The sequence below is a fragment of the Zingiber officinale genome, chromosome 11B (genome assembly GCF_018446385.1).
Source record: "Zingiber officinale cultivar Zhangliang chromosome 11B, Zo_v1.1, whole genome shotgun sequence".
NCBI lineage: Eukaryota > Viridiplantae > Streptophyta > Magnoliopsida > Zingiberales > Zingiberaceae > Zingiber > Zingiber officinale.
In genome coordinates, this window is record NC_056007.1 from 81,724,048 (window position 1) to 81,746,157 (window position 22,110).

Sequence of the window (22,110 nt, forward strand, 5' to 3'; positions counted from 1 at the left end):
CGGATGATTAATATCGGAGACTCCTTTCCTGATTTAACACTAACGTTCCTAATTTTACAAGATAATATGAAGTCTTCTTCTAATCAACAACACCATATCTACGTTTCCAGCTAGTCATCTAACTTTCAGATAAGATCAATCCTGTTACTACATAAACAGTTGGGGCCTCAGAAGACTGACTTTCAAAATCATGTTATGTTAGGGTGTCCTATAGGGACCTTAAAGCTTTGGCTCAAGCATGCCATGCATCGATGAAAGTCAACAGAAGATTGAAGCAAAACCAGCTGAAGGCATCTGAGTAAGGTCTTTGTTTCATGCCTGACAGCTCTATTTTGATTAATTACCGAACTGATGGGGAAATGGGAGCTGTGTAATCTCTGCCAAAGGACAGGAAATTCCATCGCCGAGCTCATGATGCTCGTTTGTTCACTTAGTGAAGCTAGCAGCCAAGCTCACTGCAAGCTGAGATTACCTGCATCGATGAACTATTTCATTAATTATTTATTCATCACTGTAATTGTGATGATGGCAGTGTCCATCAGGGAACCGGTTCTTTGCTTGGGCATGTGAACAACACGAAATCTGCAAGAGAAGCAATTGAAACTCTTGTTTCCCTAATTTCTTTGACATCATTCAATAAACATCGAGAGATTCAGTCGGTGTTGAACCTTTGAAAGTTGCAGTGGGGTTTAGTGGGGTTTTGTTCCTGTCTGGTTGTTTGATTTCTGGTACAGCAACAGCGATCGGTGTTTGGCCTTATGCACTATATCTTTCTCAAGAATTGATCGAGATGCCTATTACTCAAAGATATTAAAAGTTGTCGCTGAGAGAACAAACATGGAGCACTGATATGATATGCCTTGTTTCTAGCAAACTTTCGTACATATGCAAGCATACAGAGAATTGACGTGACCAAATTAAAAATATATGTGTTTGGATCTCTGTATTATTATAGCAATAAAGAATTATGCTCAACCAAATGTTTCCTTACCATTAGTTCTTAAATTATATATAAAAAAATAAATTGTCAAATAAATTTATATAGTTGATTGTTAAGTAATTAAAAAATAGAAGGAATTTTTATCTGAAAATAATCTATTGGTAATTGATTTTTATCCTATTATAGTAAATTTGTTACTTTTTAATCAAATGGGTATCCGGTAAATACATCTTTATCTTATGCTTCTACTATTGGATGTTAAAAAAGGTAGATCCGCTATCTTAGCGACGCTCCTAGTGCCGGTCCCACGGATATGGAGGGAGGTTCATGCAGGTACACAGGCCATAGGCACATGGCGGGGTAAACCCCAAGTCGTCAGTTCCTAAGAATCGACCCCTGGACATTACGCCAAAGATACCATGCGCCCAGCACTATACCCTGGGGACTACTATTGGATGCTAAAGATGAAGGAAGAAGTATATTGATAAATATAATTATAAATAAATCGAACGTTAGTGAATAAATTTATTGTTTGATTTGCTAATAACTTATTTATGTTGAACGAGCTTAAACAACTAAACGAATAAACTTGAGCATATATATATTCAACTTATTAATTTTCATGAATAATATTTATAAACACTGTTTGTAAAAAATATTCTTAAATAATGTTCATGAATAATATTTATGAATAATGGTTGTGAGTCATATTCATTAATAAAATCCTTATCAACTTATTAAATAAATAAAATTTTAAAATAAATAAATAAATAAAATTTTATTATTAAACTCAATAATTAATTAAATTTAAAATGTAAAACTTTCAAACAATTAAACAAATTAAATTGAGAACTCAATAATATTAACCAATCTCAAATTAAATTTCAACAATCATTTTAATAATTTAATTTATTTTAATTCAGTTCAATTTAACCCAACTATTTTATTAAATAAACTTAAACACTATACAATTTGAATTTACGGCGCTATTGATAGACTTTTGATTCCCCATCCTGTGTCTTTTACCAATCGTCCACAGACTAATAATCGCAATCACGTTTTAAATCTACTCGACCGCAAGCATTTAAAAGGCAATACTTGGAAATCTATGCAATTCTCAAAGCATCTAGCATAATTTTTTTAAAAATAATAATAAAAATAATGTTCGTCGGATGACCCAAACAAAAAAAGTTTAAATAAAACGACATTTTATAAAAAAATGAATTTATAAAAATTCACGACCAAAGATCGTGATCGACAACTGTGATTTTGCAGTCTAATCGCGATTAGTGGTCTATAATTGCTGATTTTTTATTATTATATTATTTTATTTTTCTTTAAGGAGAAGAATATTTTTAAAAAATAAACGTGTAATGCAAAATTAGTGCTTTTAGGGATTCAAAAATTTAAATGTAAATTGCCGAAATAAAAATGAAATAAATTTAATTTCCACATGATAAAACAAAGGCAAAGGCAAAGGAAAGACATCGCTCAATGCTCGTCGGAGCTCAATGACGTCTCCCGGCCTCCGGCCAATCCTCCTCCTTCTCCTTTTCATGTTCTTCCTCTATGTTTCGCCACTGGACGCGGATGCAGAGGAGGAAGCACATGCTGAGGCCTTGCTGGAACTCAAAGCCGCCGTCTCCGACCCTTCCGCAGTCCTTTCCGCCTGGAACTCCTCTGCCGGTGACAGTCACTGCTCCTGGCCGGGTGTCTCCTGCGACTCCCTCCAGGACTACGTCGTCTCACTTGACCTCTTCGGGCTCAACCTCTCCGGTGTGCTTTCCCCTGCGGTCGGCCGCCTCCGTCACCTCGTTAACCTCTCCGTCGCCTCCAACTCACTTTCTGGTCCCGTCCCGGCTGAGCTTTCTCGCCTTTCCAACCTTCGCTACCTTAACCTGTCCAACAATATCTTTAATGGGAGCTTCCCTTCCACCCTTGGTCGCCTTAGAAATCTTCTCGTCCTCGACCTCTACAATAACAATCTTACTGGCCCCCTTCCGGCTGAGGTAGCCGAGCTACCGAACCTCCGCCATCTCCACCTAGGCGGCAACTTCTTCACCGGCGTCATCCCCCCAGAGTTCGGCCGCTGGGAGTTCCTGGAGTACCTTGCCGTCTCCGGCAACGAGCTCGTCGGTCCTCTGCCTCCGCAGCTAGGTAATCTCACCCGTCTTCGCTATCTCTACGTCGGCTACTTTAACAGCTTCGAGGGTGGCATCCCACCTGAAATCGGCAACCTTTCGTCGCTTGTTCGTCTCGACATGGCGAACTGCGGCCTCACCGGAGAGATTCCGGCCGATCTAGGGAACCTCCAGAACCTCGATACGCTTTTCCTCCAGGTGAATGGCCTATCCGGTAATCTTCCTCCAATGCTCGGTGGCCTTCGGAGTCTCAAGTCCATGGATATCTCCAACAATGCCCTCACCGGCGAGATCCCCTCCTCCTTGGCGAACCTCCAGAATCTGACCCTGCTCAATCTGTTCCGCAACCAACTCCAGGGGGAGATGCCGGAGTTCCTCGGCCACCTTCCTGCGCTGGAGGTGCTCCAGCTCTGGGAGAACAACTTCACCGGCTATATTCCACCGCAACTAGGACGGAGCGGTCCTCTGCGTATACTCGACGTCTCATCCAATAAACTGACCGGGATGCTTCCGCCGGACCTCTGCTCCGCGAATCGACTGCAAACACTGATCGGTCTCGGTAACTACCTCGTCTTGTCAGGATCAGAATGGGCGACAACTACCTCAATGGATCGATCCCCGATGGCCTCTTCAGCCTGCCCAAGCTTTCACAGATCGAGCTCCAAGACAACATGCTCAACGGTGGATTTCCAGACACCGGCGCCACCGCAATCTCGCCGGATCTCAGTCAAATTAATCTCTCCAACAACCGGCTCTCTGGACCACTTCCCCCGTCCATCGGCAATTACTCCGGTCTCCAGAAGCTCCTCTTGAGCCAGAACCAGTTATCTGGCCGCATTCCGCCGGAGATTGAGCGGCTGCAGGAACTATCCAAGGTGGACTTCAGCTGGAACCGGTTCTCCGGCCCAATTGCGCAGAAAATAAGCCACTGTAAACTCTTGACTTTCGTCGACCTCAGTCGCAACGAGCTCTCCGGCGAGATTCCACCAGAGATTTCCGGGTTGAGGGTCTTGAACTACCTCAACTTATCGAGGAACCAGCTCAGAGGAGAGATTCCGCGGTCGATTGGCACGATGCAGAGCCTCACGGTCGTCGATTTCTCTTACAATAACCTCTCCGGCTTCGTCCCTGATGCGGGACAGTTTATTTATTTCAATGCGAGTTCATTTGAGGGCAATCCGAATCTCTGCGGTCGTTACCTCCGGCGCCCTTGCAGTTATGCGACCGACGGCGCCAGTTCTACCCACTCAAGGGCGGCGCTCTCATCCTTCTTCAAGCTTCTGCGCTCTCTCCTCCTCTCGGTCCCTGTTGTAGCCTCTTATTTATAAAATTTTATATCCATTTAAAGCCCAACTTCTTACCCATCTTGATGTGGCCGGCCAAGCCAAGCTTGGAGCCCAAGCTAGGGCTGACCAAGCCAAAGATTGGAGCCAAGTTATGGCTGGCCAAGCTTGGAGCCCAAGCTGGGTGGCCGACCACATAAAATTAAAAGGGTGTTTTAAATTTTAAAATCTTTCCTTTTGTGGAAGCCATGGTTTTAAAAGAGAGTTTTTAAATTTTAAAATCTTTCCTTTTTCTAGCTTTTACAAAGGATTAAGAGAAATGTTTGATATCTTTCCTTATTTGTGGTTAAAAGAAATATTTTAAATTTTCTTTTTTTGTAACCATCCACATGTTTTAAAAGAGAGATTTTAATTTATAGAATTTTCCTTTAATAACCATCAAGGGATTTAAGAGAGAAATTTTTTATTAAAATTTCTTACCAAAAATAAATAAGGAAGTTTTAATTTTATGTTTAAAACTTTTCTTGTTTGGAGCACATGTGTAGGGCCGGCCATGACAAGCATTAAAAGAAAGTTTTCATTTTTTTTTTTAAAACTTTCCTTTTTAGTCATTGGCAAGGAAAATAAGGAAGTTTTAATTATGTTTAAAATTTTCCTTTTTTGCCAAGACCAAGGATTATAAAAGAGATGGAGGGGGTGTTCATGAAAAAAACACATCTTCTATTCCTCTCTTCCAATCCTTTGGTGGCCGACCCTTATCCTTTTCTCTTCTCCTTTTGTTTTCTCTCTTGGAGACCGGTGACATCAAGCATCGCTTTCTCTTGGTGGCCGGTTGCTTGAAGGAGAAGAAGGAGAGAAGGAAGCTCTCTTGTCTAGCATCCCTTGGAGGTTAGTTGGTGGCCAAATCTTGGAAGCAAAGGAAGAAGCTTGGGTGGTTTTCATCTTGGAAGATCGTCGCCCACACGACGTCCAAGAGAAGGAGAGGAATACAACAGAAGATCAAGAGGTCTATAAGCTACAAAAGGTATAACTAGTTATTAGTTTCCGCATCATAACTAGTTCATCTTTTGTATAGATCTTGAAAAACCAAACAAAAGAGGTTATCAGTTTTAGGTTATCGTTTTGTTATCGATTTTATTTTTTGATTTCATGTTTCGATATTGTATTTCTATTGAGATCTCTGTAGTTAAACCTAGTTTACTGTAAGAAGTTAAATATCCGATTTCTTTGAAAGACTTTGTCTAGGAAGTGGTGGATGATCCCATACCCAAGAAGGCCTAGTGCCTCGCCATGTTTAACCTGGAAGCCGATCTTTGAAATAGATATTTGATTTACTTCTGTAATATGGTTTAACTTAGGAAGATCACATCGGTTACACTTGGAGTAAAAATGTTAAGTATCGTTTTCAATCCAAGTTTAACTTCTGAAGGAAAATTTGGATTAATAATGTTAAGCATCGTTTGCAATCCAAATTTAACTTCAGTAGAGCACATGAGTAACTAGGATAGTTCTATACTTGTACAAATTTTATATAGGGGAACTAGAACGGTATTCCGAGTAGCAACCAACAGGGGAGAAGTTTAACTTTACGGGAAATCCTAGATTAAGGGGGAGCTTAGGTAAAGGGGGAGCCTAGGGTTAGGTTCCATTACTTATGCATGTGTATATATACATGTTTATTTGCATTGTTATTACATTTATATTTTCCTAACTTAAACGGGTTGCTAAACATCAAAAAGGGAGAGATTATTGGAGCAATCTGGATAACCTAGATTTTGATATTTGGGCATAAGTTTAAGTTAAGTTTATTGTTATATTTTATATACATTGTGAGTGTGCAGAATACAGGTACAACAAGGAGAGTCCAAGTGTGATCTTGGCAAAGGAGGAAAGTTCAAGGGTTAGTCTTGACAGTGTAAGTCAAAGTATGTAGTTTTGGCAATGTAAGTCCGAATATGACTTAGCAATGGATAAAATCCCGGAGGGGCGGCCTCTTGTCAAAGGAAGACCCGACAACAATAACAAGGCCGATGAAAGCTCCAGAAGAAAAGGCGTGAAGGATGGGGAGGCATCCGGGGGACGCGAGACTGATGGACGAGGCTAGAAGGCTAGGTCTAGGTTATGCGGGCAAGGACGAGTGCACAAGTAACTGTATTAAGGGCAAAATTCTAGGTTAATGTAGCATTACTATAGCGATACTACAACATTACTATAGCAATACTACAACGTTACTATAGTAGTTGACTGATATTTTCATCAATCGACTAGTAGCCGACTATTGGCTTGTAACGGTCGAATTTTACTTAGGACCAGTGACTGGTAGTTGTATTAGACTACTGGTGGTGGAAAAATAGCTTGGTGTTTTCCTCTCGAGCTCTATTTAGTAGAGCTTGGGGTGCTTGGGTATTGTTGACGAAATTAGTGGTGGTTAACTCTAATTAAAGTTCCAAGTGTTCAAGTGATATAGTGTGATCTTGTACGAGTTGTGGTGAGGTTTCTCCACCTATAAGGAGTTACATGAGCTAGCCGAAAGTTCTTCGGGGAATCATCCACCAACGGATTGGTATCATCCATCTTACAGATAGCCGTACAGTAGGAGTAAGTTCTCTCCAAAGCACGTTGCATAAACGTGTTAGAGGTTTGATTGTCTTAGTTATTACCTCTAGGTTTAGTTTTCTATTTGTTAGTTTTATTTTGTATTTCCATTGTGCACTAATAAGCATAGGAAGTGACAATTTGGGTGATGAGCTATTCACCCGCTATAGGGCATCAAGGTCCCAATAATTAGTTGAAAGTTTGATAATTGTCATTATATGCCTGCGCCCGCTTTGATTTGTGATCTCTGAAGTGGACTTGGATAGTGAGGTTGAATGGATTATAGGCACAGGGGCCGCTAGGTCGATTTGCCAAAGCGGTAGGAAAGATATTGGTTGGGCCGGGATGGTGCCGACCGACAGTGCTTACAGGGAAGATGTCTAATTGGAAGATGGAGGAGTCGGTAGACCGGACACCCTCTCTGGGATTGCAGAGGAAGAACTTTCACCCTCCTTGATGGGTCATGGAGATGACGCGACCATAGAGGTTTGAGGAACAGAGGCCTTCGAGCGGGAAGAAGCCTCAGACCGGGGCCTTTTGCAGCGTTGGAGTTGGATTAGCAGTTCGCTAGAGGTGGCATATTTCAAAGGAACTGCTATGAGCGCCATAGAAAGGCGCTCGGGAGGCAACTTGCCAGTGTTAGTTGTGGCGTCTTTGGCTGTCGCCCGACTCACTTCTGCTTCACCGGTCTGCTTTTCAGAGAGCCCGACTGGCAAGAGCTTGTGGCTCTCTAGCTCGGTCACTCGTCACCCCCTTTCCCTCAGTGTTCTCATCAGTTAGTTTGCTAGAGCCGTTGAGCAATGCCCTGAACATGACTTGGGGTGCAAAAAAGAAAAAGAAATCAGTTAGATTCAAAAACGACAGAAGGGAAAATGACTTACCAAAAGAGTTGAGCAGACGAGCTCGGATCATACTCAGCTCGAACATATACAAGACACCCTCCAACAGTAACTTGTGTATGTGGTATTTCATATTGGGGTTCAATGAAAGTTTCATATTGAAAAGATTTAGTAAAGATCATGGGTTTTAAAGGATGCAAATTATCTCCATTGGCATGAGACCTTCTGGGGAGAACCCAAGAGCAAAGTCATGACAAAGTTGACAATATCATACCATTGTAAAAATATGTGAACATCCTTTGGGCACAGCAAATAGAATCAGAGTCATGGTCCCCACCAGATACCATGTAGGGTAGCCTTGAACGTAGTTGAGGTGGGTCCGGGGTAGGTTAGGTTACTCGCAGGGATGTCTAGAGCGGTCAAGGTGACCGAATGTGCGCGGGAAAGTCCAGAGCAGGTCAAGGTGACCAGATACAGATGCTTGCGGGAAGGTCCAGAGCAGATTAGGGTGACCAGATGCTCGCGAGCCCGGACCATGAGAGTAATTATGGTCCTTTGTTTGAGGGGAGGATTGTTGGGGTTCAATCAAAGTCATATATTGAAAAAATTTGGTAAAGATCATGAGTTTAAATGAATGCAAGTTATCTCCATTTGCATGAGGTCTTTTGGGTAGAGTTCAAAAATAAAATCATGAGGGGTTAGACCCAAAGTGGACAATATCATGTCATTGTGGAGATATCTAAATTTATTTTGATCCCAATATTTCAGACCGGGCAGTTGCGCGGCTGCTTGGAGGTAGGTCGACTACCATTTATATTTTCCCAGCCCGGGGGAGTTCAATAGATCCATCTGCCAGCCGATCGGGAAGTCGAATATAGAAGTAATGAGACTTCCAACCTTTATTGGATTTTGGCATCTTTTCAAAATAAACGGTGCCCACTCAGGTTTGAAAGAGGAAGACACTTGACTCGGATAATTTAGGATAATAAAAATAGTGAAAAGTATGAGGCAGGAGAGGAATCCCATATAAAAAGAATAGAACCACAACCCCACATAGCAACCTAAAGGAATTATGTACCAATTGCGATAACGGTATATGAAAATACTTACAAACTTCAGAAAAAAAAGTATAGATAGGAAAGCAGATGTTGACATATAATTGGTCCTTAAAGAAAGAGAGGAAGTCATTGGGAGGCATATGAGGGTGATCATATGCAGAAGGGATGGTGATTTGGTGATCGTAAGGAAAGTCATTTTCATTTGATCCAACTTGTCGAAAGTTTGACTCGGTGGAGGTATACCACAACCCGATGATAGCCGGGGGGGGAGTGCGTCATACAGAGGAGAGGCCAAAAGATGAAGATTAAGGATTGGAAATGGAAAAGAAAAGGAACTTACTAGGTTAGACTCGTTGGCGATGAATAAAGAGCAAGGAGCATAAGCGAATGAAGGTGATGATGGAGGAGATACAGGGAAAGGAGAAGTAAAGGGTTTAAAAGCTCGGTTGAAGGTTATCTAAGGTTGTCCGATCAAGGGCTTGGGAAAATGAGATTCGATTAGGACTGTTAAAATTTGAAAAGGTGGCCGTCACATCAAATCCTAACAGTCGTCTGTCACATCAAATAGTTGGCGGTAGAGGATCATGATGTTGGGGTTGTAAGATTACAAACATAGTCCCACATTGAAAACACATGAGGGTTTAAGCCCAAAGTGGACAATATCATACCATTATAGAGATATCTATTTTTTTATCCTTTAATTGGTATCAGAGCGAGGTCGCACTTCACTAGACTAACAGCCAGAAGAAGCACAAGCAATGATCTAAGATCGAACCATGTGGGTGAAACCTTGAACGAAGTAGGGGAGGCCCTGAGCAGGTCAGTGACCTGATGCTTGAGGGGAGACCCAGAGTAGGTCAAGAGTGATCTGATGCTTAAGGGGGACCCTGTGGTCTATTTTTTGAAGAGGGATTGTTGGGGTTGCAAGATTTCAAACATAATCCCACATTGAAAACATATGGGAAAGATTATGGATTTATAAGAAAAAGATATCTCCATTGGCATGAGACCTTTTGGGTAGAGCTCAAGAGTAAAATCATGAGGGTTTAGGCCCAAAGTGGACAATATCTTACTATTGTAGAGATATTTAAATTCTTTTCGATCCTTCACATGACATGTGACATTCAATCACAGGCGACATTAATGAGGAATGGAAATGAACAGCAGACGTAAGATTAAAAAACATGCTCCCAAAAAAGAGGATCAAAGTAGTAAAAATCGACTGACGTGGAGGTCAAAGTCAAATGGTCAAAATCATAGAGTTGGGTGGACTACGAGACTGTGGAGTGCGGATCAGGCAAGTTGGCTGAGCGAGCCCTGAGAGCCAGTCAGACGGGAAGGGCCGACCAAACCGTCCGAGCGGTCATTCTCCGCACTTGCAGCCGAGGTTAAGAGCCAAGTACTAAGTTATCCGGTCCACCGCCCTGGCCGATCGGACCTTAAGTCTGATCGGACGCAATACGCTTCTCCAGCAATAATCAGGCTGAGTAAAGAACAAGCCGATAGCACTATTCAGTACGGCCAAGTTGGTGACATCCCGGCTGAGTGGCCCCCGGTTGGCATACAATGTGACCCATATACACATCTTGTTGTATTCTTTTAGAAGTTTGTGCCACTGACAACAGAGAATATCCTGCAAGTAAATCGTACTTTAAAAACTTTTAGTCTGTCACATCATATATTTATGTGCTCGCTTAAGGAAAGGTGTCAGAGATACTTTTCGACTGTTTTTTCTTAGAAAGTCTTTGGAAAATGTGTATATAATTTGGGATGCGTGTACTAACGCTACAGTGATACTATAAAAGGGATCTCTATTTACAAGTGGAGATAGGCGAGGCTTTATTATTCTACACGTTTTCTGCTATTGTTCACTGCTACTATTCTTTCCTCCCGAACCAAAGACTGACTTGAACATCGGATGACCAACGTTAAGGATTTCTTCCCTGACCTAACATTAACACTCCTAATTTTATAAGACAACATGGAGTCTTCTTCTAATCAACAAGATCATATCTACGTTTCCAGCTAGTCATCTAATTTTCAGATAAGATCAATCCTGTTACTACAGCAACAGTTGGGGCCTCAGAAGACTGACTTTCAAAATCATGTTATGTTAGGGTGTCCTATAGGGACCTTAAAGCTTTGGCTCAAGCATGCCATGCATCGATGAAAGTCAACAGAATTGCAAAACCAGCTGTAGGCATCTGAGTAAGGTCTTTGTTTCATGCCTGGCAGCTCTATTTTGATTAATTACCCAACTGATGGGGAAATGGGTGGTGTGTAATCTCTGCCAAAGCACAGGAAATTCCATCGCCGAGCTCATGATGCTCGTTTGTTCACTTAGTGAAGCTAGCAGCCAAGCTCATTGCAAGCTGAGATTACGTGCATCGATGAACTATTTCATTAATTATTTATTCATCACTGTAATGGTGATGATGGCAGTGTCCATCAGGGAACCGGTTCTTTGCTTGGGCATGTGAACAACACGAAATCTGCAAGAGAAGCAATTGAAACTCTTGTTTCCTTAATTTCTTTGACATCATTCAATAAACATCGAGAGATTCAGTCGGTGTTGAACCTTTGAAAGTTGCAATGGGGTTTTGTTCCTGTCTGGTTGTTTGATTTCTGGTACAGCAACAGCGATTGGTGTTTGGCCTTATGCCCTATATCTTTCTCAAGAATTGATCGAGATGCCTATTACTCAAAGATATTAAAAGTTGTCGCTGAGAGAACAAACATGGAGCACTGATATGATATGCCTTGTTTCTAGCAAACTTTCGTACATATGCAAGCATACAGAGAATTGACGTGACCAAATTAAAAATATATGTGTTTGGATCTCTGTATTATTGTAGCAATAAAGAATTATGCTCAACCAAATGTTTCCTTACCGTTCGTTAAATTATGTAAAAAAAATAAATTATCGGATAAATTTATATAGTTTAAGTAACTAAAATAATAGGAGTTTTTATTGAAAGTATTTATTCATCGAGAATTGATCTCTATCTTATTATAATAAATCTGTCACTCTCTAACCAACTGGATATACTGTAAAGGCATCTCTATCTTATGCTTCCACTATTGGATGCTAAAGATGAAGCAAGAAATATGTTGATAAATAGAGCTGTAAATAAATCGAACGTCAATGAATAAACTTATTGTTTGACTTTATAATAACTTATTTATGTTGAACGAGTTTAAATAACTCGTTTAACTAAACGAATAATCTTGGGCATATATATATATATATATTCAACTTATTAATTTTTATGAACAACGTTCGTGAAAAATATTCTTAAATAATGTTCATGAATATCATTCGTGAACCATATTTGTGAGCTATATTCATTAATAAAATCCTTATGAACTTACTAAATAAATAAATAAAATTTTAAAATAAATAAATAAATTTTTATTATTAAACTCAATAATTAATCAAATTTTAAATATAAAAATTTCAAACAATTAAACAAATTTAAATTAAGAACTCAATAATATTAACCAATCTCAAACTAAATTTGAACCATCATTTTAATAATTTAATTTATTTTAATTCAGTTCAATTTAACTCAACTATTTTATTAAATAAACTTAAACACTATACCATTTGAATTTACGGCCCTATTGATAGACTTTTGATTCCCCATCTTGTGTCTTTTACCAATCGTCCACGGACTAATAATCGCAATCACGTTTTAAATCTACTCGACCGCAAGCATTTAAAAGGCAATACTTGGAAATCTATGCAATTCTCAAAGCATCTAGCATAAATATTTTAAAAATAATAATAAAAATAATGTCCTCAACCTTCTTCGTCGGATGACCCCAAACAAAAAAAAGTTTAAATAAAACGACATTTTACAAAAAATGAATTTATAAAAATTCACGACCAAAGATCGTGATCGACAACTGTGATTTTGCAGTCTAATCGCGATTAGTGGTCTATAATCGCTGATTTTTTATTATTATATTATTTTATTTTTCTTTAAGGAGAAGAATATTTTTAAAAAATAAACGTGTAATGCAAAATTAGTGCTTTTAGGGATTAAAAAATTTATATGTAAATTGCCGAAATAAAAATGAAATAAATTTAATTTCCTCATGATAAAACAAAAGCAAAGGCAAAGGAAAGACATCCCTCAATGCTCGTCGGAGTTCAATGACGTCTCCCGGCCTCCGGCCAATCCTCCTCCTTCTCCTTTTCATGTTCTTCCTCTATGTTTCGCCACTGGACGCGGATGCAGAGGAGGAAGCACAGGCTGATGCTTTGCTGGAACTCAAAGCCGCCGTCTCCGACCCTTCCGCAGTCCTTTCCGCCTGGAACTCCTCTGCCGGTGACAGTCACTGCTCCTGGCCGGGTGTCTCCTGCGACTCCCTCCAGGACTACGTCGTCTCACTTGACCTCTTCGGGCTCAACCTCTCGGGTGTGCTTTCCCCTGCGGTCGGCCGCCTCCGCCACCTCGTTAACCTCTCCGTCGCGTCCAACTCACTTTCTGGTCCCGTCCCGGCTGAGCTTTCTCGCCTTTCCAACCTTCGCTACCTTAACCTGTCCAACAATATCTTTAATGGGAGCTTCCCTTCCACCCTTGGTCGCCTTAGAAATCTTCTCGTCCTCGACCTCTACAATAACAATCTTACTGGCCCCCTTCCGGCTGATGTAGCCGAGCTACCGAACCTCCGCCATCTCCACCTAGGCGGCAACTTCTTCACCGGCGTCATCCCCCCAGAGTTCGGCCGCTGGGAGTTCCTGGAGTACCTTGCCGTCTCCGGCAACGAGCTCGTCGGCCCTCTGCCTCCGCAGCTAGGTAATCTCACCCGTCTTCGCTATCTCTACGTCGGCTACTTTAACAGCTTCGAGGGTGGCATCCCACCTGAAATCGGCAACCTTTCGTCGCTTGTTCGTCTCGACATGGCGAACTGCGGCCTCACCGGAGAGATTCCGGCCGATCTAGGGAACCTCCAGAACCTCGATACGCTTTTCCTCCAGGTGAATGGCCTATCCGGTAATCTTCCTCCAATGCTCGGTGGCCTTCGTAGTCTCAAGTCCATGGATATCTCCAACAATGCCCTCACCGGCGAGATCCCCTCCTCCTTGGCGAACCTCCAGAATCTGACCCTGCTCAATCTGTTCCGCAACCAACTCCAGGGGGAGATGCCGGAGTTCCTCGGCCACCTTCCTGCGCTGGAGGTGCTCCAGCTCTGGGAGAACAACTTCACCGGCGATATTCCACTGCAACTAGGACGGAGCGGTCCTCTGCGCATACTCGACGTCTCATCCAATAAACTGACCGGGATGCTTCCGCCGGACCTCTGCTCCGCGAATCGACTGCAAACACTAATCGGTCTCGGTAACTACCTCGTCGGTCCAATTCCAAATACACTCAGCACGTGCGAGTCTCTTGTCAGGATCAGAATGGGCGACAACTACCTCAACGGATCGATCCCCGATGGCCTCTTCAGCCTGCCCAAGCTTTCACAGATCGAGCTCCAAGACAACATGCTCAACGGTGGATTTCCAGACACCGGCGCCACCGCAATCTCGCCGGATCTCAGTCAAATTAATCTCTCCAACAACCGGCTCTCTGGACCACTTCCCCCGTCCATCGGCAATTACTCCGGTCTCCAGAAGCTCCTCTTGAGCCAGAACCAGTTATCTGGCCGCATTCCGCCGGAGATGGAGCGGCTGCAGGAACTATCCAAGGTGGACTTCAGCTGGAACCGGTTCTCCGGTCCAATTGCACAGAAAATAAGCCGCTGCAAACTCTTGACTTTCGTCGACCTCAGTCGCAACGAGCTCTCCGGCGAGATTCCACCAGAGATTTCCGGGTTGAGGATCTTGAACTACCTCAACTTATCAAGGAACCAGCTCAGAGGAGAGATTCCGCAGTCGATTGGCACGATGCAGAGCCTCACGGTCGTCGATTTCTCTTACAATAACCTCTCCGGCTTCGTCCCTGATGCGGGGCAGTTTATTTATTTCAATGCGAGTTCATTTGAGGGCAATCCGAATCTCTGCGGTCGTTACCTCCGGCGCCCTTGCAGTTATGCGACCGACGGCGCCGGTTCTACCCACTCAAGGGTAGCGCTCTCATCCTTCTTCAAGCTTCTACTGCTCATTGGTCTACTCGTCTGTTCCATTATCTTTGCCATGGTTGCGCTCATCAAAGCTTGGTCTTTAAAGAAAGCGAGAGAAGCCCGGGCGTGGCACCTCACCGCTTTCCAACGCCTAGACTTCACCTGCGACGACGTCCTCGACTGCCTCAAGGTTGAGAACATCATCGGCAAAGGCGGCTCCGGCACCGTCTTCAAGGGCGTCATGTCCAATGGCCAGGAGGTGGCAGTGAAGCGACTCTCCGCTATGAGCCGCGGCCTTCCGCACGACCATGGATTCTCAGCGGAGATTCAAACTCTCGGCCGGATTCGGCATCGCCACATCGTGAGGCTGCTGGGCTTCTGCACCAACCGCGAGACCAATCTCTTGGTGTACGAGTACATGCCCAACGGGAGCCTCGGAGAAATTCTTCACGGGACGAAGGGCGGTCACTTGCTGTGGGACACGCGGTGCAAGATCGCCGTCGATGCGGCGAAGGGACTCTGCTACCTCCACCACGACTGCTCGCCGCTCATCCTGCACCGCGACGTCAAGTCCAATAACATCCTGCTCGATTTCAACTTCCAAGCTCACGTCGCGGATTTTGGTCTCGCTAAGTTCTTGAAGGACTCAGGCACCTCCGAGTGCATGTCGGCCATCGCCGGCTCCTATGGTTACATTGCCCCAGGTAATTTTTGTCACTTAATTAATCTGCAATGCCTACGGATGATGACACTGTTAGTTCTGTTTGTGGCACTGAGGCATTCTTGCCTCACTTTTTGGTCTCAAATCTATTTGTAAGGTCCAAACACTCTTAATTGGATTGATGCAGAGCTCCTCTTTTACTCTTTTTGTTTTTTACTTTCGACAGAGTATGCATACACGTTGAAGGTGGACGAGAAGAGCGATGTGTACAGTTTCGGGGTGGTGCTCCTGGAGCTGGTGACCGGCCGGAAGCCCGTGGGAGGGTTCGGCGATGGCGTCGACATCGTCCAATGGGCGCGGAAGATGACGGGCTCCAACAAGGAGGGAGTCCTGAAGATATTGGATCCGCGGCTCCCCGCAGTTCCCCTGGACGAACTCGTGCACGTGTTCAACGCCGCCATGTTCTGCGTGGAGGAGCAGTGCGCGGGGCGACCAACAATGAGGGAGGTGGTTCAAATTCTAACGGACCTACCAAATCCTGCAGCTCCAGCGCCTGTCGATGAGGTAAAAGAACTGCAACGGCAAGAATCCCAAGGCTTACTCGTGCCACCGGATCTCCTCAGCATTTGAATGACTAGGTTTTGGCAAATCTTTGTTCGGGAGCCGAGCTGGTCAGGCTAAAAAATGCCAGTTAGTTTGTTTGATCGATCTCATTTTAGATTTTTCTTTTCGGCTGGTCAAATGGCGCATGTAGCGTTGGATTAAATTCGGGTCCAAAATCTGAATTCCTGTCGTCCCGTCCATCAGTGATGTGATTTGAGGAGTATCGGTTGATTCTGATTCTTGATTCTGATTCTTATTCTAAACACTGACCGGCTGCATTGAGCCAACACGTCAAATGTCATTTCAGTTGCTTTCTTATTTATCCAAACAACAAAGTAGTACCTTGAAACGGGATTATCTACAGACTTTTATGGAGTGTTTGAAAGTAAGCCCATTAAAACAAAGTAGGCCCAGACGTGCAGGCTGAGGCCAGTGTAAAAACATCGAGCAAAGCAGAGTCGGGAGAAAGCTACAATCATTGGAGTAAATGGCTCACCGGGTGCTCGACATGGAGAGAGATCACGAGCGCTGCTTGCGGCGGATAAGAGAGCGACGGCGGGCCAGGTGGCTCGCGTCCTTCCCTGGTACTCCCGATTCCACAGCCTTTGTCGCCTTTCAAGATTTGAGAGAGAAGCAGAGAACGTGGTGAGTTTAAGGTATTTGATTGGGGGGAGGAGAGAGAGGAGGGGACGATGAACGGACGAGACAGAGGGAGACAGTGACCGCGTTCCGTGGGAGAGGGAATCGGCTCGCTGCGTCAGTCAGTGCGCGCTGCCCCCACTCGCACTGTTGGTCAGCCAAATGCGCCATCATCCGCTGCCAGCCCGCGGTCCCTTCTGCTCTCCCCGCAGCGCGACGATCGCCCCACCTCCTCGTTTATGTTGTCCATCGGAGTAGATTTTATTAAATCTTAGAAAACATGTACGACGTCGGAAAGATCGGTGGAAATTTTTACCCTTGGCACAGGAATTCATGCCGTTGGAGCTCACCTGTTTTGTCATTTGTGCGCGTTAAGTGTGGAGTTCGATCTCGACTTGAGTTTCACACCATAGATGTCTATATACAGAACGAAAGATTAGATTTCTATTTTTACTGAGAGATGAAGTCATGAAGAGAATAGAAGATGAGGAAAGGACAAGAGAACAGCGAGGGTGATGAGGAATGTCTTTAACCAACAACAAAAAACCAAACTCCCCGTCTCGTTCAGTTTTTAATTGCCCCTCCTCCTCCTCCTCCTCCTCCCATTATTTATTGGCACTCAGCTCACACCGAAAATAAAGCAATTCATTCCATTCCCATTTCCATCCTTCCCTTTCTCTTTATCTCTCTCTGGTCGTGGGGAGAGGGGAGGGGCGGAGAGGAGAGTGAGAGGGGAACCAATACTCTACTGCTTCCATGGCGAACGCCCAGACGAAACCCGCCTCCTCCGCTAACGAGACTGCCTCCGGGGCCGGCGGCACCGGAACCGGATCTGCGAGGGCATTTTCGCCAACGTAGACGTTTCTTTCTTCCGTCCACCTCCCTCAGGCAGACAGGATGGAGCCAGGCAACCAGAAGCAGAGCGGGCGAGTACGAAGAGGGAGGGGGGCGATCCGTCTCTTCTTTGTACGTACGTACGTACGGTACGGGATGCTCTACCAATATCGTCGGATAGATCGGTCGGTCATCGTCCCTTGATTCATTTTTTTTTTGTGTGTCTTTTTAATCCCTTCTCCCAAAAAAAAAAAAAAAAAAAAAAAAAGGAATGACGTAGATTGGTCTAGGTTTAGCGCTTCGGAAGTGCCATTTCCCCGATTGCTTATTGTCTCCGCCCTGTTTTAACCCTCACCTTTCATTTTGTTCCATCTAAGTATTGGGAACTTGCCTTATAACTTATTTTAGATGCTCCATCCTAACTGTCAAATGGTTAAAAGATAGGAGAGATTTTTTTTTTCCAAAAATTAATTGACCTCTTACCTTAGCAAAGTTGCCGCATTGGGCACTGAGACTACTGTTCCTAAAATTCGCTATCTGGTTGGTGCCGGCTCTGTCGTGAAGATGCTGCTCGAGTGGATTGATTAACTGATTGCTTGTTATTGATTTTAATTTCTGTTGTGATGCGGAGCAATTTGAGTTATAAATTTTAATTCTGATGGAACCACGAGACCTTACCTAGCAACGTTATTGACATTATATTTCATTACACAGCAGTGGCATGTGAACGACTTGACATGTGGGGTTTTACTTTCTTCCCTAAAGGACAAATGAGCATTTACTAGATTTTCTCCACAAAAGAATTGGGCAACAATGATCTTAGACATACTATAAATACAATATCAAGATTTGTCTTGGCAACCAAAACTCAAGATTTACAAAGAGGGTAATCTTAGCAGATCCATCATTTAAAAGCGGGCTAGAAATGATACAGATGATACAGGCATATTATGATACAGGCATAATAGAGCTTGTGAAATGTCAAAGCAAGTCAGTACAGATTTGGAGCCACTTGAGATAGTCTTTCTTCATCTAGCAGTGCATATGGATCTATGTAAGGTGGTGGAGATACGGGTGCTCTGCTGGCATCATGCACGAAACTAGGCCCTAAACACTGTGCTCAAACACAATACCTAAATCAGACATCTTAACAAAAGGTTTTGAAGAATGATCTTGTTTATCAGCTTGTCATGCTTGTTAGATAACCAACGTATGAAAATATCGAGCATATTAACTGGATTGAATTCTAATATGTATCAGCCAAGACCAGATTCTCTCTTTGTAGCTACTCCATAAGATTTTAGATACGCAGCAACCGGTTATCCTCTTTGAACCAAAATGATAGTCATACTCTATGTAGAAGAAGCCTATAAGTATTTCAATTTTCACCAAATTCAATGTTAAAAGTATACATACTAAAGGGACTAAAGAAGTGAGACTGAGAGGTCGAAACACCACCTTTTAGTTTTGTGTTGCTAAGTGAGGCTTATTAAAGCATGCTTAAATACCAAGAGGTTCCCCACCTAAATACTTCAGTGTTTGAGATGAATTGGGTTCTCTATTGGGCTTTTTAACATATAGCACATGGTCAGGCCAGGTTTATCATATTAATTTGCTAGTCTATACAAAGACAAATTATAATAGTCAAACGCCTAAAGTTTTTGTACTTGTTTGTCAGTCTATCAAGTGAAAGTTCTAAATTGCAGAATAAAGTATAAAAAAGAAGAACACGATGAAAACTTACAATGTATAGGGCAAGAAAAAGCCCAAACGTGATGAGGATCAGAGGCCGAAAGGCTAAAAAGAATGTTCCACCGATAGTTAGAAGCAATTTAGCTCTTGGAATTAACCCCTGATGTAAACAATTTGTTGTCATTGCGATATAAATGTAAATACAAAAGGTCAGCAACTCATTGAGGAATGCGAGATGTAAGCTCAGTAGCATAAGAAAGAAAATGGACACACAATCATTATGTATAGCTAAAAGTGGGAATTTGAGGTGATAAAAAATAGACAAATAAACCACACAATAACAAGTTGAACAAGGTGCACCAAGTTGATTTTTATATTCCAAAAATGTTTATATTAACAATTTCATGATTTAAGTACTTAAACTTCCTCCGACTAGCTGGAAAATAAATATGACCGGCTCATTGGTTAAATAGCAAGTGTGAGATCTAAATTTGAAAATTATAGTGTTGAACTTGATTAAGCTCTTGTTCTGCTTATTTTTTGCATTCATTGTGCAAAAAAGGCGGGTCCCGCCGCCCAGCGGCCCCCCTAGGCCTGGCCCCACAGGGATCCTAGGAGGAGGTAAATCAGCGGTGAATGCTGGCCCGGGTAAAGCGTGGTGTCTCCGGAATTCATGCTCCTAAAGAGCATTGTTTACTATCTCACTACAAAAATTCGTTCATAAATTGAAAATAATCTCATACATCAAACAAGGAAAATCATTTAAGATCATCATCAGTTTTAAAATTGAGAATAATCTCATACATCAAACAAGGAAAATCATTTAAGATCATCATCGGCTTTAAAATTGAGAATAATCTCATACATCAAACAAGGAAAATCATTTAAGATCATCATCAGCTTTGTTTATATCATTTTTAATAGGTTGTTTTACAGGGATATAAATGGGGTTTATAAGCTGATTTTCATATTTATTTAGATAGACTTTAGAGTATTGCAACAGAATGTTAAGTACAACGATCAAGTCTAAAATAGAGTTGGAAAATGGCTCTATATTGAGGTTTAGCAAATTTCTGGCTTGAAACATCTTTGAGCTTGGGTGATTTAAGCTCAAGCTTTAGCTTCAACGGAATTTATTTCAAGCTCAAGAGAAGGCTTTGATACAAGACAAGCGAAGTTCAAATCTAGCTTGAACTAGCTTATTTTGCTATACAAAAGAGCTCAATGAAGCTCAGTAGAAGGTCGATGAGTTAAACTCAAGATAGCCCTAGTTAGGCAGGGCAACTTACATATTGAGGGGGAGAGTACCGCCCCCATCTCTACCTTTGGATCATGTAAAAGATCACTCAAGAACAATTGGATTAAATGTTGCGGTTACATGAACACAAGTTCTCCAACTAAAATTTCCACAATAGCCTTAAAAATCTAAGCTAGAACGGTAACAGAAAGATAGTCTGAAAGGCATGGATGATGGATATGCTTATACAAACGAAGTTCCATCTTTACAAAATTTTCGAACTAATTTATTTCATGCATAGTGTCATTCATCATCATCAGAATAAAGAAGAACGAGCAGTGATTTAAAGAATGGCATATCAAACTCATTAGGGAAAGGAATAGAAAGAGGCTTGAAATAAACCTCAAGGCCCTCGCTGTTTAAAGACATGGACCGCTCCCTTTGATTCGACAACATTCTGTCAAACTCCGCCGACGCCGTCCCATTCCTCTTCGTTGATCTCTGGCCACCGTCTCTACTCTCTCCTTTTGACTCCCGCGATCCGATCGATTCGCCCTCCTCCAACAGCGTGGTCGGATTCAAACCCCTCCGCTTAAGTTCCTTCATGAACAACGACTCCGGCCGTTCCTCCCCTAATCCACCATCCCACAAAGAAGAATTAAGAACCATAAAAGAGTGTTTTTTTTTGTAATTACAAATCAATGAGAACGAGAACTCAAGCAATTCACTTGCCCTTGGACTCGCCGCCGTCCTCCTGAAGACAGCAGCGGACTAAGGAGGAGGAGCGATGGTGCGGCGGGAAGGATCGCCGGAGGCGGAGCGCCAGGGAGAGGCCGGGCCTGGCGAGCTGGAAAGCGGCCATGACTAGCTCAAAGGGATTGGAAAAGAAGGGAGCGGTGCGAAGAAAGGAGCGGGCTGAGGAATCGAATCACCGTCTGAATCGATTACATTACCACCCACACTCCACGGAGCGCGCGGCGCCGAGAGCGCGGGAGGAAGGAGAGCAATGGCAAACGGATAAGACGACCGAAGGGGCTCCCCTTACTCCACTCCACTGCGCCGTTTTTTTTGAGACAGTCGATTAGGTCGGTCCGCCGTGGAACGACGAATGACAGTGGTTCGGCCTTTCTGTTGATTTACATTCGACCATATCATTTCATCGTGGAATCAGGTGTTCCATAACAACACGTGGAGGGGAAAGGGCATAGGGAGATCAAGAGCCGCCACATGTGGCGTCGGTTCCCGGAGGGTTGCGTGGTGGAGGGGCGGCCATGGCGTCGAGGAGCAATCTGAACTCTGAGAAAGAGAGAAACACATAGAGACACATAATTGGCTTTATTTTGACCAGAAATATTATATGTGTTTGAGTGTTGTCGTCAAATACAAAATTTGAAATGGAAAAACTCATAGTGGATGGATGGTAAAGTAAACTTATTTTTAAGACAACAATTTGAGCAATTGTATTCACCACTAGAGAAATTTGATAGATAGCCATGGTAAATAAGTTTATTTG

The 22,110-nt window shown here is 43.0% G+C and overlaps 2 protein-coding genes and 1 pseudogene across 2 annotated transcripts; 2 read left to right on the plus strand and 1 right to left on the minus strand.

Annotated features, from left to right (window-relative positions):
- The first annotated feature begins 2,435 nt into the window (after window positions 1-2,435).
- Window positions 2,436-11,367, plus strand: LOC122034090 (annotated as a pseudogene).
- Window positions 11,368-12,996: 1,629 nt separating this feature from the next.
- LOC122033443 (leucine-rich repeat receptor-like serine/threonine-protein kinase BAM1) lies at window positions 12,997-16,409 on the plus strand. Its single transcript, XM_042592459.1, has 2 exons — window positions 12,997-15,635; window positions 15,819-16,409. The coding sequence occupies exons 1-2, from the start codon at window positions 13,016-13,018 to the stop codon at window positions 16,220-16,222; spliced, it is 3,024 nt and encodes a 1,007-aa protein (XP_042448393.1). The 5' UTR covers window positions 12,997-13,015; the 3' UTR covers window positions 16,223-16,409.
- Window positions 16,410-18,487: 2,078 nt separating this feature from the next.
- LOC122033414 lies at window positions 18,488-21,728 on the minus strand. Its single transcript, XM_042592429.1, has 4 exons — window positions 21,330-21,728; window positions 21,000-21,229; window positions 19,413-19,520; window positions 18,488-18,782 (listed from the first exon to the last, which is right to left on the minus strand). The coding sequence occupies exons 1-4, from the start codon at window positions 21,457-21,459 to the stop codon at window positions 18,660-18,662; spliced, it is 591 nt and encodes a 196-aa protein (XP_042448363.1). The 5' UTR covers window positions 21,460-21,728; the 3' UTR covers window positions 18,488-18,659.
- Between the last annotated feature and the right edge of the window lie 382 nt (window positions 21,729-22,110).